This window comes from Idiotropiscis lumnitzeri, chromosome 2 (assembly GCF_059441095.1).
Source record: "Idiotropiscis lumnitzeri isolate Australia: NSW breed Sydney's pygmy pipehorse chromosome 2, RoL_Ilum_1.0, whole genome shotgun sequence".
NCBI lineage: Eukaryota > Metazoa > Chordata > Actinopteri > Syngnathiformes > Syngnathidae > Idiotropiscis > Idiotropiscis lumnitzeri.
The window spans coordinates 1990501-2007757 of record NC_142392.1 but is presented as its reverse complement, the minus strand read 5'-3'; the positions used below and the strand labels follow the sequence as shown (position 1 = coordinate 2007757).

The 17257-nt window shown below is 45.3% G+C and overlaps 2 protein-coding genes across 8 annotated transcripts in view; both read left to right on the top strand.

Annotated features, from left to right (window-relative positions):
• The first annotated feature begins 602 nt into the window (after nt 1-602).
• gnai1 (guanine nucleotide binding protein (G protein), alpha inhibiting activity polypeptide 1) lies at nt 603-5794 on the top strand. 2 transcript variants are annotated; one of them, XM_088281888.1, is made up of 9 exons: nt 607-1039; nt 3047-3089; nt 3451-3592; nt 3786-3943; nt 4750-4878; nt 4958-5087; nt 5163-5316; nt 5455-5678; nt 5768-5794. In XM_088281888.1, the coding sequence occupies exons 1-8, from the start codon at nt 922-924 to the stop codon at nt 5643-5645; spliced, it is 1065 nt and encodes a 354-aa protein (XP_088138014.1). In that variant the 5' UTR covers nt 607-921; the 3' UTR covers nt 5646-5678; nt 5768-5794. The 2 variants fall into 2 exon arrangements, with proteins under 2 accessions (XP_088138004.1, XP_088138014.1); XM_088281878.1 differs by having other exon boundaries at nt 603-1039; nt 4958-5316.
• A 5657-nt stretch (nt 5795-11451) lies between these two features.
• Nucleotides 11452-17257, top strand: part of magi2a (membrane associated guanylate kinase, WW and PDZ domain containing 2a) — a 52729-nt gene continuing 46923 nt past the window's right edge. For 4 of the 6 annotated variants that reach the window (XM_088281760.1, XM_088281750.1, XM_088281769.1 and 1 more), the window contains exon 1: nt 11454-11907. In XM_088281760.1, the coding sequence (XP_088137886.1) occupies nt 11604-11907 (304 nt within the window). In that variant the 5' untranslated portion in view covers nt 11454-11603. Of the gene's footprint in view, nt 11908-17257 lie in introns of all 6 variants that reach the window. The other 2 variants (XM_088281740.1, XM_088281819.1) reach the window with 1 other exon arrangement.

Sequence of the window (17257 nt, the reverse complement as noted above, 5' to 3'; positions counted from 1 at the left end):
TACGCATGAACGAGCAGGCAGGGGCGACGGGGTCTGCCACTGTCACTGCTTGCACGCTTTGTTCCCATGGGAACACATTACTGTGCATTGTATGTTGCCATATATAACAACAATGCACATCCATAGTAAAATATGTGCATTCGTGCTGTGTTATTGGATTGTAATGGCGAGAAAAATTATTCCATTGTGCTGTTTTTATAGTTAAGGAAAACAAATATCCCTCTCACCTATCAAAGTAATAAAATAAATCTTAACACGTATGAAATGCAATATCAAACCAATGATTATTTAATGATCAATTATTGTATGGTTAATAATTGTTTAGTGTAGTTACCGGTAGGCAGGTTGACATCGTTTTCCGTCTCATTGAAGTGTCCTTCAAAATAAAAGCTCATTAAATTTACGCGCATGCCTCTTTAATTTGTATAGTTAAAGTGAATCATTTAAAAAAGCAATTTAAACGTTTCTATCAGCAAAACATCGGATGACAAATCATTATTTTTCCCTAGCACGTGAAACTGCATGGTGCGCTGTGTTTCAGTTTTATTTTGACGAAAAAGCCGGAAGTGTGTTGTGTCGGTTCGGCACGAGGCAATTTGTGCATTGGTGGCTCCTCCTCTGGCGAGCATTTCAACTGCTGCCGCCCCTACGGATGGAGCGTGCGGAGCACCAGCGGGCGTGAGGCGCACCACCAACAATTTTCCAACGCGTCAAATTAGCTCCTATCACGGATACGACCTGTCCGCCACCGCGGCCGTACGAACGCCCCCCTTTTTGGCTCGAAAGGTCCCCCTCCGCCTCGAAGACATCGACTGTGCGATTTTTCTCTCTTTTTTTTTTGAATGGGCGTGTGTTAGTTGGCGGGGGGAACATTTTAACCATTTCATGTGGGTTGAGTGAAGACATTTTAGCCGGTCGAGGATGGGCTGCACGCTGAGCACCGAGGACAAGGCGGCGGTGGAGCGGAGCAAGATGATCGACAGGAACCTGAGAGACGACGGCGAGAAAGCGGCTCGGGAGGTCAAGCTGCTGCTGCTCGGTAAGAGGCGAGGCGAGGCGAGGCGAGGCGAGGCGGGGTTGGAGGCGAGGCGGGGGGCATGCTCGCCACAGGGCGGAGGGTGAGTTGTGGTCGCGGTGGTCGACGCCCAGCAGCTGGATCGTCTTCGGCGAGTGCCCCCCCCACCCCCGGTTACTTTTATGCTGCCTCACAACCTACTCCAACTTCTAACTTTTTTAACATTTTGAGTAAAAATAAAATATTCGAGGAAAAACAGTTCCCAAAACGCAGTTCAACTCCCATAATTCTTTTCGTTTTCCCCATGAGTCGACGTGAATTGAATGTTTCTGACCTAAAAGAAGAAATCATTTCTGGGCTTTAAAAGTCCTACCTAATGTCATCTTACTCATCCGACATATGTCATTTCTGAAGAATAAAGCACCCAAAACATTGAGAATAATTACTTCCTTCACAAGGAAAATTCTCTTGCCAAGTTCTATTATATGAATCCATTGTACTGTTCTCGGAAGTAATTGTACAATTACAAACCACATTGCCACATGATTATACCATGATATTGTTATGATTTATTTTTAAATGAATAACGTACTTATGACCCCTGCACCCCCAACGTTATGTACACACAAAAAAACACTGTTATGCTTGTAAACAGAGACCCGAGGTGAGGAACTTTTCCATGCTTGGACACATGTTGACATGCACACACAAACACGCATGCACTATGTGGGTTACCTGGACATCTTTGAGTCCAAGATCAATGACAAGATTTTACCTCATGCTTTATTTAAAGGCGTCTTTCTTGCCACTCAATCGCATTAAAGTGGAATGAAATAGTTAAAAAATAGTTTGAGGGCAACAAGTGTGCATATTTTCGTGCATTCTTCAGCTGCAACTTGCCCCGGCGTGTCGGTTCGTGTTTGTGGCGAAAGCAGATAAATGTTTTCATCACCCCACATGGAATTCTTTGTTTTGTTTTGCTGGGAATTTGCAGCGCCGCTGCTTTAGTTAAAATAGTTGAAGCCACAAGCTGCCAGCTTGTGGATCCCGTCCAATGTGTAACCAGGTAACGCCGACGGGCCGCTTCAGGTTACTGCCTGTGTGAGGTGAGGTGAAGCCAGGAGAGAGCCCAAAAGGGAAAAAAACGTTAAGGGGAGAAGCAAAGTTTTACAAATGTAAAAAGCTTCAAGGAAACAATACCGTTCTGTGTTCAATTGCAAGAATTTGGCCCCCGTTTTCTTCACCGAAATTGACACGACAGCCACCGATTGGTCCGGCACGCAAAGCATTTCCTGTCGTGAAGATTAATACGCAACTTTGAATAATTGACAGTGACTAATTGGCCAAAACATTTCTCCCATTGTGAAATATGAAGTAGTGCAGTTAGATTCTAACTTGGCTCTCATTTCCTTTGGCAAACTTTGTAACTTGATGAACAAAGTCCGTATATTATGAAGGAACAAATAGTGGAATTAAATTGCAGGCCTTCCCAAAATTTTACAAAAGTTTAAATGTTTGACCAAAAAAGGTGGAAAATTTGCACTGAAGAGAAAAAAGTATTTTAATGAAGTAGAAGAAAATTGACGGAAAAAACTTTGCAAACGTTTTTGTAAAGAAAGACTGAATATTACGAGAAAAATGCCCGACTTGCTTACGCAAAGGCAAAGTCGGAATATTGTCATAAATATAAATATGATCTCCTCAGAACAATGTTCAAACTAAATTGACTTGGTGACATGCAGGAAGTCTCGACTTGTTGTCCAACAACGCGGCCGCAATGTTTGTCTTTGAGATGATGTGCTCAAGTGCGACTTTGTCCTCGTCTTTGTTTGCAAATCGTGTTTGCCCGACGCCAAGCAACACGGCAAGCGCGCCGGCTTTGTTTGCTCCGAACAAGCCGCGGCCTAAATCCCCCAAACGTCACCCGACCCGCCGGCCCAGCATTGCGGCTTGAGCGTTAACGGAACCTCCGCGTGGATGATGAATTATTGAAGGTGTAATCAAGATGTGGCGTGTGTCACTCTTCCGCAGGTGCGGGCGAGTCGGGCAAGAGCACCATCGTCAAGCAGATGAAGTGAGTCCATTTTGCAGACAAATGTCGTCTCCTGCTTGTTCAAGATCTCAAAATGGGGATGTTTCACTGTCAATATGTGTCACAAAATGCAAATGTATCTTAACAATGTCATCATAAACATATTTAAATTCAAATTCACATTCAAGTATCTTGTTGATTGTAAAGTACCAAATACAAAAGAATATCTACATTTTTTCATTTATTTCCCCAAACAAATAAATCATCCATCTGTTCTCTAGATCACGTCAATTTAGAAATAATTAATAAAAAAACAAATTAAACGATATATATTTAAAAAATAACTCTGTATTTTGGTGGGTTCATCTGGTATTTTTTATTTTTTTATTTATTTGCTGGCTAGGATCATCCACGAGGCGGGCTACTCGGAAGAGGAGTGCAAGCAGTACAAGGCGGTTGTGTACAGCAACACCATCCAGTCCATCATCGCCATCATCAGAGCCATGGGCCGCCTCAAGATCGACTTTGGCGACGCCGCCAGAGCTGTGAGTCGCTTTAGCGCCACTTTGGGCTTTTTCTTTCTCACACGTGCGTCCGCCACGCAAAAGTAGGTTGCGCAGTGTGGCAGCCGAGAAGCTACGGTGGCAGGCTGCTCACGTGCCGCAGATTGTCCGTCGGACAGTCGAAGCGTGTTCGCCGTCCGTACGCTCCTACCAACTCTTGACGTCTCCCATCCAGGACGACGCGCGGCAGCTCTTTGTGCTGGCCGGATCCGCCGAGGAGGGCTTCATGACGGCAGAGCTGGCCGGCGTCATCAAGCGGCTGTGGCGCGACGCCGGCGTCCAGGCGTGCTTCGGGCGCTCTCGCGAGTACCAGCTCAACGACTCGGCCGCATAGTAAGGCGCCACACTCACCAATCCCAACTCAAAATGTCGCCCAGGTTGGACAAAAACTGTGTCACTTTGCAGCGAGTAGCAAAACAAAAACACTTTCCTGCTCATTTAAATCTCCTGAGGAAAATGTCAAGCTCCACAAAAATGCAGACGTGAAATCCCAATGACCCGGATCCATTTTTAGCTAGCGGATGCTAACGTTATTTGCGGCGGCTAAAGACTGCGGTCACTTGGGGACGGACGGGCGAGCGGCTCGGCAATATGAAGAGCCTTTCTGATCTCCGTGACGGAATTCCTTGGAGCCACGCTGCGGCGGTTGCGCAATCGCGCTCGAGAGTTGCTTGGATGTTGCGCAAGCACCTTTTCCAACAAAGAAGAGCTTGTTTGTGTGTGCGCTATTTTTTCCCCTTTGTTGTAGCCGTTTTAAGGCGCTTATCGGCGCCATTGTTGCGCAATCGACATTGGCGTCATTCGGTCGACTTGTTTGGTTGTTTTTGCCAATGCCGCCACAAAACGCTGCCAAATATAGACCTTGGAAATCTGGCCGAGTAGAATTGGAATAGACGTGTATTTGTTGGTATCAAATATGTTTTTATATTATGAATATTTAAATAGAGAATGCTGCATTTTATAAAGTAAAACAAAAAATAAATTGCAATAAATTTATCTAAATATGTGCTGCTTGTGCAATTTAAGTATTTTCTCTTCACCTGGAATTGCTAAGTGACGATGACGATGATGATGATCCGTTGCAACTTGTTAGCTGGTGGCGCACCTAAAACGAGTCTCGCTGTGTCCCGCTTCGGCAGCTACCTGAACGACCTGGAGCGCATCTCGCAGGGCGCGTACATCCCCACGCAGCAGGACGTGCTGCGCACCCGCGTCAAGACCACCGGCATCGTGGAGACGCACTTCACCTTCAAAGACCTCCACTTCAAGTTGGTCGCGTCGTTGGCTGCTTTTTTGTGTCGCCGATTATTTTTTTGTAATTGTTTGAAATGATTGTCTTCCTTGCAGGATGTTCGACGTGGGCGGTCAGCGGTCGGAACGCAAAAAGTGGATCCACTGCTTCGAGGGCGTGACCGCCATCATCTTCTGCGTGGCGCTCAGCGACTACGATCTGGTGCTGGCCGAAGACGAGGAGATGGTACGTGGTGGTACTCTTAAAATGACCACAAAAAAAAAAAAACCAAACCAAACAGTTAGGCCATCCCCCTTTCAGAACCGAATGCACGAGAGCATGAAGCTCTTCGACAGCATCTGCAACAACAAGTGGTTCACCGACACGTCCATCATCCTCTTCCTCAACAAAAAGGACCTGTTTGAGGAGAAGATCAAGAAGAGTCCGCTCACCATCTGCTACCCGGAGTACGCAGGTTGGTCCGGCAAGACGCAAATGAAAAGAAAAATGTCCAAATTAAATTGAAGTCTTAATATGAGAAATGATTTTCCGATCGCCTTAAAAGCCGCGGTACCGCATCGAAAGAATTTTGTGCTTTTGACGCGCTTGGCAGGCTCCAACACGTACGAGGAGGCGGCGGCCTACATCCAGTGTCAGTTTGAAGACTTGAACAAGCGCAAGGACACCAAGGAGATCTACACGCACTTCACGTGCGCCACCGACACCAAAAACGTGCAGTTCGTCTTCGACGCCGTCACCGACGTCATCATCAAGAACAACCTGAAAGACTGCGGCCTCTTCTGAGGATTTGGACATTTTTATTTTTCTCATGAACTGGTGAGCTTTTTTTTTTTATTTTTCACAGTGCAACAAACATTTTTAGTTGTCCAACTGTATCATACTTTTTTTGTTTTTTTTGTCCTCAGGTTGCATCTTGGTGCAGAAGGCCAACGGTGTTCCCTGTAAAAAAACAAAAATTGCCGAGTGCCCCCCTCCGCAGTGTACAGTAACGCTACGTTGAATAGCTTTTTATTTATGTTTTTGTCTCGGGACATTTTGTGTCGGATGTTTGTATTGTTGTCAAAATGGCAAAAAGGCATCGACTTTTTGCCAAAAAATGGCATCCGATGTGTAGCGCCCCCCCCCTCCCTCACTTCCCCACTTGCATCATTGTTACATTCAGATTCAGGGGTTCTACTTTTTAAACACTGTAAAAAAAATCCATCTCCATTGGGGGGTTGGCACATTTCTTATAGATTTTTTTTTTTGCGAGGATCGGGAGCGCAGCCATTTTGATCCCCCCCCCCCCACACCGAGACAGGCGAGCACACAAGATAGCGGCGGTTCTGCCACACTAGCTCGACGTGCCTCGCCCCCGTGTGGAGGGATATTGTACATCACTGAACCTTTGTAGACTCATTTCCCTTATTTTGATAATAAAAAAGTGGAAAACGTTTATTTTTCAAGCAACCTGGTGTTGTTCAACTCATCGCAACGATCGGCACGTCGATGGGCAAAGGCGAATGAATCAGATTGTCCATGTTGACCAGAGGAGAGCTCCTTACAATTTAGTTTTCCGCCACTCTAGGCATTATTTTAAATCAATCTTTTTTTTTTGTTTTGTTTTGAGAGGGACGGGGTGCTGTTTGATCTCAGATGGCCTTGATAATTGAGGTCTCCTTCGATTTTCTAGCAATACAAATGTTGCAGAGTCATTATGACTTGATTAAGTGGAAATGTTGCCGCTTGAAGCTTCTGCTTTCAGTTTCGCCGCAAAGGACTTTCCGGACGTGAATTTCAGGTAAATCACGCTGCCTCCATTTTTTGTCAACAAGTACAACAATGCTTCCTTTCTTTTTATGCGGTTATGCTTTTCTGTTGACCGTCGCCTCTCTGCTCGTCACGTTCTCCGGGGCGCAGATAAAAATGAAAAAAAAAAGTCTTATCGACACTCACCCTGTGGAACGCCAGGCTCACATTCTTCCCAAGGGCACAGACATCACAGGGTCAGGCTTCCAGGAAGTCTTTTAAGAGACATCTGCTGTTATGTCACAAGTGCCTTCTAATTTCAATTTGACATCCAGAAGAGGCGAGACCCGAGACCAATGTGACAATTAGACCAGCTAACCTGACATGCTTACGACTTTGACCCTGACCCAGTGACTGTGAAGAACTTGCAAGCAGAGAATGTGGGCCCCACTTGAGCCAAATGACAAAATTCCCTGCTTGGTTGAGATTTGTATTGCATAATCTGAGACTTTCTGGACCATGTGATGTCACAAATGTATCACATGGCCTCGACCTGTTTGTTAGAATCCGCCTGCCTGTGTGTGTTGTGATGACGTCCTGTCACATGACAAAAATGCGTCAGCCAGCGTTTTGTCTTGCTCTCAAATTCCCGCTTTCACCCCCATGCGCGTGCGCACACACGCACACACGCATACATATATGGTGGCTGTGATATCATTGATGCTGAGCACCATGGCAACAGGGAGTCAGGAGGAGGGGTGGGAAGAGATGGCGACAGAGATATTTCCTCATAGCCGAGGGGCTGAAGTTGATAAAAATAGCTGCTGAACATTTTTTGTTACTGCTGCTTCAATGGGAACGCGTCAGGAGTTTCCACATGATGGCAGCCATTTAAATCGTAATTAATCCCGTCTCTCTCTTTTTTTTAAATTTCCTTCTCAATTGCGGTTGCAAATGCGGTAATGTGCAGCATAAGATATGAAAGTAGTCCGCAGAAGACAAATTTTATCTGAGAGGAGACTATGGGCATGCAAAAAGGATGTGCGAAAAGGAGAATGTGGAGTGTGATAAAGTAACGGTTAAAAAAAAGTAAAAGTTCAGACTCGAAATTCCACAAAACAAAATAATACAAGATAGAGGCGGAAAAAAAACTAACCAGAGCGAAGACTGTAGGCAGCGAGAAAACGTAGCGCTACATGTACTGCATTGAGAAGAGAGTACAACAGAAAGCAAAACGCTTTTAAAAATGAATTATTGCAACTTTTAATAGATGCATTTCACCCAAGACTGTGGGCAGCATGGAATATTAAATCTTCCTTATTTGTTTTATCGCTGAAGTTTACAAATGTCAAATTTGACTTTTTCTGCCCTGTGACAGCGGGCAGAAAGAGGAGAAAATGCTTGGCGTGCAAATCAGTTAATTTCGCGTCGTGCGTTTGATTCCCGAGCGCGTCGGTCCATAATCCCGCTTTAATAAAACCTCAAATCCAGACTGAGCCCCGGCATTGTTCTCGGGACAAAAAGTCCAGCCAGGGCGAATTAAAGCATGCGCTTTTTGACACTCTTAACATTCCGGCTACGAGTCACTCAAACCCCAAATCATCAGACGAACTCGAGGACGAGCCGTGTGGGCTCCCGTCACAAATGTGCCGCTCACGCTACGGATGAATCATTCATGAGAGGCTGACGCACCCGCGTTGGCTTGTTTTGTTCCGTCTTTGGGTGACAAATATGTTCCTGCTGGGCGACCACCTGTAGCCCCGTGTGCCTAATATTTTTAGCAGGCGTAATATGCTAATGGGGATATGCGATCTGAAACGGAGACGGGAAGTGGGGGTAGATGGTTATGCTAATTTATCTACATAAGAGATCAGGTTTCAGTCCAGCTCCGTATTCTGCAGTGCCTCCGATGTTGTATCTATTTCCACAACTGTGGAAAATTCACATTGTTTGCTTATCTTTGCTCTGGCGCCACCTAGTGGATACAAGCAACATTTGCACGTGTTGTTCCTCCTTATAGCTGTATGCAACAATTCGACTCGGTTTGTGATTTACCTTTAGGATCTTATATCGTTTACCTTTTAGGAATTTATAGGCATTTACCTTTTTGGACCTCCTAACATTTTTTTCCAGGAAAGTAACACAGTCGTTTGCTTTGCTTTTTTCAACCACTGATGGTTATTTATAGTAGCTACGCCCGCTGGAGTATGACGTCAATGGGGCAAGCGTTGCCACGGAAACGTATTCCGCGTACAAGAATTCTACGCATGCGCAGGACACAACACACGTATCGTTGTTTCCTGCGCATGCGTAGACATCTGCCAATGGAGACGAGTTTTCGTTTTCTTTTCACACGACTCGTTCCGTTATGTATCGTGCAAAAGTTTATTTAATGTTACGTAAGGTTTATAATGTGTGAAAGTAACATTTTTAGACAATTCTGCTTAAAAAAAAGAAAATACCTTTTTCATTCTCGTCGCCTTTGAATGACGTCGTTAAGCGCGCCATTCCTCGTGTAAGCCCATTTTAGTTTATTTTACTCATTTGTCATTCATAATACGTAATCGTTTTTCAATTATTTTATTTGCTTACAAATCGATATACGTTGCAATAATAATAGGGCGTGTCTAATTTGCTATGTCGTCATCTCGCCAAGGGATGGCAGCATTGCATGCAGTTTCAGAAGACAAACTTGGGGAAAATGTTTTTATTTTTAAAAAATGCCATTTACTAAATGGTACAGATATTATTTTTGACTGACTATTTTCTAACAAAATAATTGTTTAAATAAATGAATCATAATCTAAAATGTTGACAGGGAACATTTTGTATGCATGGACTTGTGGCTGCGACATAATTAATCAAAATTTAATTCCCATTTTTTTTTTAGCACGGAGGGACTTGTTCTCATTTGCAGTGATTGCAAAGGCAGAAATATTTATTTAGATTAACAAGCGGGAAAAGCGCCTGGTTCACCTCGCGTCCGCTCATTTGCTGATGAATGGAAAGTGATGCAGATTTATGGCAACATCAAGTGTGGGGGGTGAGATGGTGAAGGGGGGGGGGGGCGATAGCGCAAACTTAATCAGCATGAAATATCATTGAGTGTCAACGGCGCGAGAGAAACAAGGACGTCTCCCGGCGATGATTTTGCTTTTTTATGGCCATTTGTGACAAACGACGTGAGGAGGAGGAGGAGGAGGAGGAGGAGGAAATGAAATTCCGCCGTCTCGGAGGGCCTGCCCTTCAACTTCAACGCCAAATTATCATGCAAAGCGGAACTAGCGATCGCTTTCCAAACAAAATGACCCCCCCCCCCTGCAAATTTTAATTAAGGTCATATCTTCCTTTTCTTTTAAAGCTCCTCTTAAACATGTATGCTTGCGTTTCTTGCCTGTATGCACTCCCCAAGATGTCTCGGTGCGTTATTTTGGACAAAAAACTTAAAAAACAAACACAAAAACAACAGCTGGTTAAACTGTTGATTCTCAAACAGTATTTTTGGAGTTAAATTAACTCTAAGGAAATTTATTCGGTGAGCTCTCCGGGTGGGATGTCAATTTCTTTGAACAAAATAATGGAAGATTCAATGAAAGCCTGACCACGTGGCTGTATGCGCTCCCTCACGGTCGACAGAGTTGTTGCTTGTCCAGTGTAGGAAAAACGCATATACAGCGAGTGAGTGACAAGGAGAAAGTAAAGCAAGGACGCAACTGAATAAAAAACGTATTCTGAGCGCACCTCCATCCATTTGTTGCCACGGCAACGCAAACCACTGAGAAACAACACCCAGAAGTCTGAACAAACTCAATGTACCCCCCTCGGACCAGAACGAGAAGTGGATCCTGTTTCAAATCAACTTGGAGTGTGAGCACAAAAAGTTCGTGTCCATCACTGGAACGCTTCTTAAGACTAAGCAAGGGTACCTAATGAAGTGGCCACTGAGTGTTTTCACACACGCATTCCTGCCCTTGTTCAAACACTGGCTCCGGAATTCCTGCCCTCTGTCCAAATACGACCCACTCTCTCCCTCCCACATTTTCGGAATGCACAGCCATGACTATTTTCTCACCTTTTGTAGTGTTTTGGAACAGCATGTGATTTATTTCATCCAATCATTAAATATGACTCACAATAATGCTGCGACGACGAAGAACGACGTTACAAGTGATGTATCTTTGTAATAAAATGCAAATGGAGGGTGATAATTCTTTGGAGGAAGTAGCAAGAAAGTCATGTACTGCCAACGATTTACTTTTCTAGTTTGCTTCGATGTGCTGTAAAAGGTTAAACATTTGGATCATCAAATATTGAAGCACGTTGAGTATTTTATTTATTTATTTAATTTGTAAATAACCCTCTTGGTTACCATGTCAGGGAAAATAAAAAAAATCAGACGCTATGAACACCCAACAACCACTCGCTTATTATTTCCGTGGAAATAAAGATGGACTTAGGTGGGGGTGAACCCGAGAGGGAAAAGGGCGGAGGGGGGAAGAAACTCTCCTCTTTGGAGCATCCACATCCGGGTCAGTTGCTTGTTTGGGGTCGGTTGCTGCCTTCAGGTTACCCTCGTAAAATTTGCAACCATAGTTAGAATTCAACGTTTGCTATTATAGGTGACGATGTGGAAATTTAGTTTTGGAAATTTACATCGTGGCCCAATTCAGCATCTATTTTGAAAGCTATTGTTATTGGGTAAGTTTTAAATGTATACATGACTATTTGCTATTAAATAATTAAATGTTTTCCCTGCATCACGTTAAAACAAACATATTTTTTTTAAAAAAGAAATCCAGGCTTCTGTATCATGTAAACTCCTACCACGGAGAGTGTACATGAACGCACCACAATTTGAGACCCATGAACGCACCAGGAGTTGACCAGCCAGCTGCTTCTACGGGAAGCCGAGGACCTGCAACCAAGAAAAGGATAACAGTGAGCCATCCCCGGGGGCTGGGCGACCCTCAAAGGACAGCGGAACCCCCCCCCCCCGCTGCCTCGACGTGAGTCATGTCCAGGAGCCTGAAACGGAGGACCAACCACTGGAGCAACAAAGTCCACGAAAGTATTCTCGGTCGTAACGCAGAGGGGCAACTGGCTGCGCTGGAAGTGAGGGGCGGCGCGGAGCACGGACACTTTCCGCTCGTGGGTGAGCTACCCCCGGGTGAAGCGCCGTGCATCAGCGGCAGCCTCCATCCCGGTGAGCTGCTGCTAGAAGTCAACGACACGCCAGTGGCCGGGCTCACCATTCGGGACGTGATGGCGGTGCTGAGGCACAGCAAGGAGCCCGTCACGCTCAAGTGTGTCAAACAAGGTGAGTGCACAACTACTTCTTCGGGAAAACGTGTTGGCGGCATTGTCATTTAACTTGAAATGAACTTTAAACTGCTGAAAGAAGTTGTTTCGAGTCATGTCCACGCAACTGTTGCTGTTTTTATTTGTGTTTTGTGTTTCATGCGTGATTTTAGATGTGTTTTCTGAGGCTAGGGACTAGTGCTAAATTCGGTCCGTGAAGGGGGCTTGTTGCGTTCGGAACAGTAAGTAAATAAAAAATTGCCACTCAAATGTGTCAAGCAATAGAAACAGCAGATTTAATTGTTTTTTTTCTAAGTGGCTTCATTAAAATTGTTTCCAGTGTCGGTATTAATCATGACAAAGAACATAAAAGTCTTTCATCGAGTTGTTTGAAGTCTTATCTACTGGAGAGTGACTTTTTTTGTTTTGGTTGTTTTGGACTTTTTTTGTGACGCTGATGATGCCAAGTTCGTGTAGTGAAAAGGGGTGTGTTGCGTTCGCGGCTGGCAGAAAGTAAATAATCATTGTCACTCAAATGTGTCAAAACAAGAGCGAACTCAAACGTGTTTCAAAGAGCTTCATTATTGAACGTGTTATCAGCAGCGCCATTATTTAAACGATATATTTTTCATACGTGGGACTTGCGGGTTTTTTCAAAGCTTTTTGGTGATAAAAGACGCCTTTTATATGTTCTTTGTAATGCTTGGCGCGGATTTTAAATTTGGTGAGTGAAGGTGTCGTGTTGCATTTAGGTCAGTCAGAAAATTAACTCATCCTTGCAAACAAGATGCAAAGCCAACTTGAATGTGTTTCTTTATCAAATTTGACTAACTAATTTGACTGCACCTGACTAAGGTTTGGATAACTATTACTAATATATTTAATTTTGTATTTCAAGCGAGGCAAATTAAGGTAACAAGGTAAGCGGTAACAAAGGCCTTCTGTTTATTACTTCATAGGATTGTTATTCTCATCTTCTTAATGACGCTTCGGCTTTCTTTCACACTCTGGTGATAGTTGAGTCACAAGCTTGTCAGGTATGTCCTTATGAGAAAGTATTTTATGAGGACCGAATTGTGTGACAGTTGATAGTGATGCAAATATAATCAATTGTTTATATACGTAATATAATATAATAATATCGACTCCCTCAACGGAAGCGTTTATTTGTCGTGCAGCCAGTGGCCACCATTTTGTTGATTCCTCTATTTTGACAGCATGAAAGCGGCCATTGTCATCAATCGCTAAGCTTCTTTGCGATCTTCTCTCGCTCTCCTGAGGCCCTCTACCTTTCCCGCTTTCCGATGCCAGCGTGCATTGTGGGCGTCGTCAAGCGCAGTCTGATGGCATTCAAGCGCTTTAGGTTGTTCCCGTGAGGGCGTCGCACTGCCAGTTGGACTGCGCCACCATCACTCGCGATAATAGCAAAGCCGGAGTGATTGTGCCGACACAAAAGGGGAGGAGATTCTGTCATTTGCATGAAATCTGGTGTTGGAGTCCGACTGTTAACGTGGTAAACAATTGGAGTCACCTCCGAGAACAGAGTGTAACTTGATGGCCTCGTCCGTGACTGGACTTCATCGGACATCTTTTCCTCTGTCCCCAAATCCTCGTAAGCTTTCTCCAGCGAACGCCCTTTTCAACATGCCGAGAGTGTGCAGAGCATTCGCCCGTCTTGTGCAAACAAGCACCCCCTTTTTTATACCAGTGATGGACATCAAGTAGCAGAAAAAGACTTGACAAACCAACGCTGGTCTGTGCTACTAATGAAGTCCAACCTGACCCCACACTCCCCCCTCGCCGCCCCCCCAAACACACAAAGGCAATTTCAAGGGCACGCCTGTGACAACTCAAACACACAAGTGGCAAGACGGAATTCCATCAAAGATTTCTTTTCTGTCTGTCTGTGCTTCTTTCCTTGAAGCTTGCAGTCATGAATGTCTCCGATGTACGCCGTGTGCCAGCAGCTAATAATGACTCATCTCCAGACAGTCTGTTTGGATTTAATGAGCCTTAACACAATTCACATGAAGACAACGTCACCCCCGCCCCCCCACACTCCAACCTCACTGTTCGGAGGACTCGTCGGAATCTTGAGGGGAATAAAGTAGCGACATTTTACAAGTCAGAAGTGTGATAAAAATATATTCCTAATCAATGTGGGGGGAGGTCATAATTTTAAAGTTGGATGTTTTGCAAGAGTCTGAATTTGACAAAAAAAACCCACTCAATATTAATAATAATACGTGTATGCTCAAAATGAATAGAAGATTTTTTGTAGATAGAAGTTGAGCTATTTTATGAGAAAATGTCACAATTTGTCCATTCATCTCTGCAAGTAGAAGAAAAAAATGCGCAGAAAAAAGCAACTCCAAAATTTTCCCTAAACTTTGTCCAAAACCTAAGTGCAATACCAGCTCCTTCCAGAAGAGGCAGCAGCACACATTCAGTTTTCCATGTTGATGTGAAAAAGGTTGTCGCATCCGTTGTCTTGGCTCAATTTTCCATTTGTGACAGCGCGCATTGTTTATTCTCGACATCCCCCAAACTTCCACAAGAAAAACGATCTGATTGTTTGTCCCGTGGCCTCCAGATGGCCTCCAAAAAATAGTTTCCGGATGGAAAGGAATGATCTATTCCAAGCCGAGTCGAGTTCGCCCCCGAAGATAAGTAGATTCATCAAGAGAGCGCTGCGGGTCGTAAAATCATGAATAAGCGCTCGACGGCCGGGCGCAAGGCGGCAAATGTCACCTTCTGTCCCATCTTTGTGTGTTTTGTCAGCGCCCCCCTTTGTTGCCTTAGTTGTGTCCTGGTGAAACCCGGCGGAATGATCGCATCGATTCTGGCTGAGCGTCCGACGCGTCAAAATGAAAGTGTCGTTCATCCGCCGTCTTGTTTTCCCGTGCCGCGACCTTGCCAGGATGGAGTTTAAAAAAAAAAAAAAAAAAGCAACGATCGCTTTTGGGCATTTAACATTCCGCCTCGCGTTTTCCCGTTAGCTTAAATCAATTAAGGAGTTCCAGCTCTGTCCAAATGAAGAGAAGGGAGACAAAAGGCGGCTCGTAAACAAGAAAATGTAGCCTCACGCTTGCGGAATGCAAAGTTTGTGCTGCTGCTGCCACCGGGGAAGCAAAACAGCATTTTTCATTCGTGGCTGCTCCGCTTTTTCATCACTTTGCTTGTCTGTCAAGTAACAAACTCACAAACGCTTTTCTCAACTTGGACACGTGCAGCGTGTGGAGTCAGGACGTTAAACGTGAAACACGAGAACAAACAAACAAACAAACCCGTCCTACTGACCGATCAAGCGGCAATCAAACCGATCAACCGAGCAAGTTACCATTCAATCGTCCAACTACCCGATCAACGATTATCTTTTCACCCGATCAGCCGACCACGGAACCCTTCGACCAACCAAACGTAGCCACCGAATTATGCAAGCAACCCCCAAAAATTAGCAAGCAAGTAAACAAAGAAGCCAACAAACCAAATCAACCAAAGCATCGAGTAACTAACCACCCGCCCGCTAACCAACCGAACAGCCAAGCAGTCAAGGTAACTTTGACTTTTTTTTAAAAATCATTTCAAGTCACTCGTGGAGTTGTTTTTGTTTCAGAGTTGGTAGCGGCTTTAGTTTGTTTCTGAATTATGTATGCAGATGAGACATGATGAAAAACGACAGGAAATTTGGAGGCGAGCTGCTCTGAATTCACAAAGCGTGCCTTCCTCAAGCGCTGTCATGGTATTGTCTCGCAGCGCACGCGCGCGTTCTCGTGCGCGTTCGCCAAGCAGCACGTAACGCGGCGGCCAAGCGCTCGGAATTTCACGCGGCGCTCCTCGCGTAATGGCTCCCCGGAGACGGCCCGCCCGAGGCCAGCCGCCGTTTGGATCGGCGTTCGTGCCTCGCCGCCGTCGCCCGTCCCGTCTCCATTTATTTCCATAATGGGCCAGCGAGGCTCGCACGAGCACTCGGTGGGATGATGAAGCCCGAGGGGCGGGGCTCACGCGTTAATCTCGTCGCCTCTTGACTTCACAAGTAGCCCAGATGTCTTCGTCGTTCACCATATTTTGAATACAACGGCGCTCACCGATTGGCCGTGTGCATATTTAGCATCCGCTTGTCGCAGATGAGCATAGAGTCGGTCTTGTCGCGATGCAAGTATCCTGGAGGTCAAAGGTCACCCAGTTGGTTTTAGGAGGAAATAGCCGTCCACGTGAACATGCGGGTTCCAAAGTGCATTCCAAAACCATAGGTGGCGCTGTCGCCACCGGTCCAAAAGTTGTTTTAGCTAACGAAAGTCATTTCTTTGGAAAAGTTACGATAAAAACAATAAAATGCCAATCATGCCTCCGAATTACGTTTGGATGCCAACTTTGTGGACGAATAAAAGAAAAAAAATAGCGGAATCATCGCAAGCAAAATAGTGTTGTCTTTTTTCTGACAAATCCTGCTACTAAGTCACAAATCCAGAGGGACGCAAAAGCTCATTTCAGTTAAGTCCAGGATGTGAATTTGTGGCATTGATCTCACGTGTCTGGCGAACGTAAAACTGCGTCCTGGGCGACGTCTTTGTTTGAATCTGCGCCGACTCATCAAAAAGATTTCATCGCAAAAGCCTGAAGGATTTCTCGCGTAATCCAGAAAATAGAGACGGAAGCCAAAGTCTTTCAGTGGTCGTAAATCAGTCGAGTCCTTTTAACGCGACGCGATGTACGAGAATTGATCACGTCCGCCGTAACGTTCTTAGCGTCGATCCCGCCTGTCTCGCAAAATGTAATGAACGCCCGCGAGGCTCACGTTGGGAAACCGTGCCAGACCGTAGCAGACGCCTCCATGTAGCCCAATTCTCCAGCCAACGCATGATTTATGTTTTATTAGCGCACCGCCTCCGCCTGCCCGCGGCGTCCGTCCTCGTGGAAACGTCTAATTCGCTTCCAAGACTCGCTGTCTTTTGTGTGTGCGCTCAATCACGTCTGAAGGAGCTTACGGAGCGCCGGCGATTGTGCCGCGAAACGCTGTCAAAGACAATGTCAAGTGCGCTTTGTCGGCCGCGTCCGCTACAACGTCCCCGCCCCCCCCCACAAGTCCGTCAGCGTGCGGAATGAACTGCGAGGCAGCCCGTGACGACATCGTCGGCGTCCATTTGTCATTATTTGCGGATTATCTCCGTCATCGCCGTCTTGTCTCTTGCCTCCGACTCCGTAAACACAGACGTTGACTTTGAGGACATTTGGAGTGCTGCACTTTCCTCTCAGACCAACGGCGCCAATTTTTTTTTTATGCCAGAGCTGCTCTTAGCGGAGTCTTAATTATTCAAAGGACAGAAAGTGGCTTCTTGGTTCAAGGAAGAACCACAGCGTCCACCAAG

What these genes read in the sequence shown, in the direction of transcription:
- gnai1 (XM_088281878.1), top strand. Translation starts at nt 922, where the DNA reads ATGGGCTGCACGCTGAGCACCGAGGACAAGGCGGCGGTGGAGCGGAGC. An exon ending in ACCATCGTCAAGCAGATGAA is followed by an intron (nt 3,090 to 3,450) that starts GTGAGTCCATTT and finishes TTTGCTGGCTAG; the next exon opens with GATCATCCACGAGGCGGGCT. An exon ending in CTGCTACCCGGAGTACGCAG is followed by an intron (nt 5,317 to 5,454) that starts GTTGGTCCGGCA and finishes CGCGCTTGGCAG; the next exon opens with GCTCCAACACGTACGAGGAG.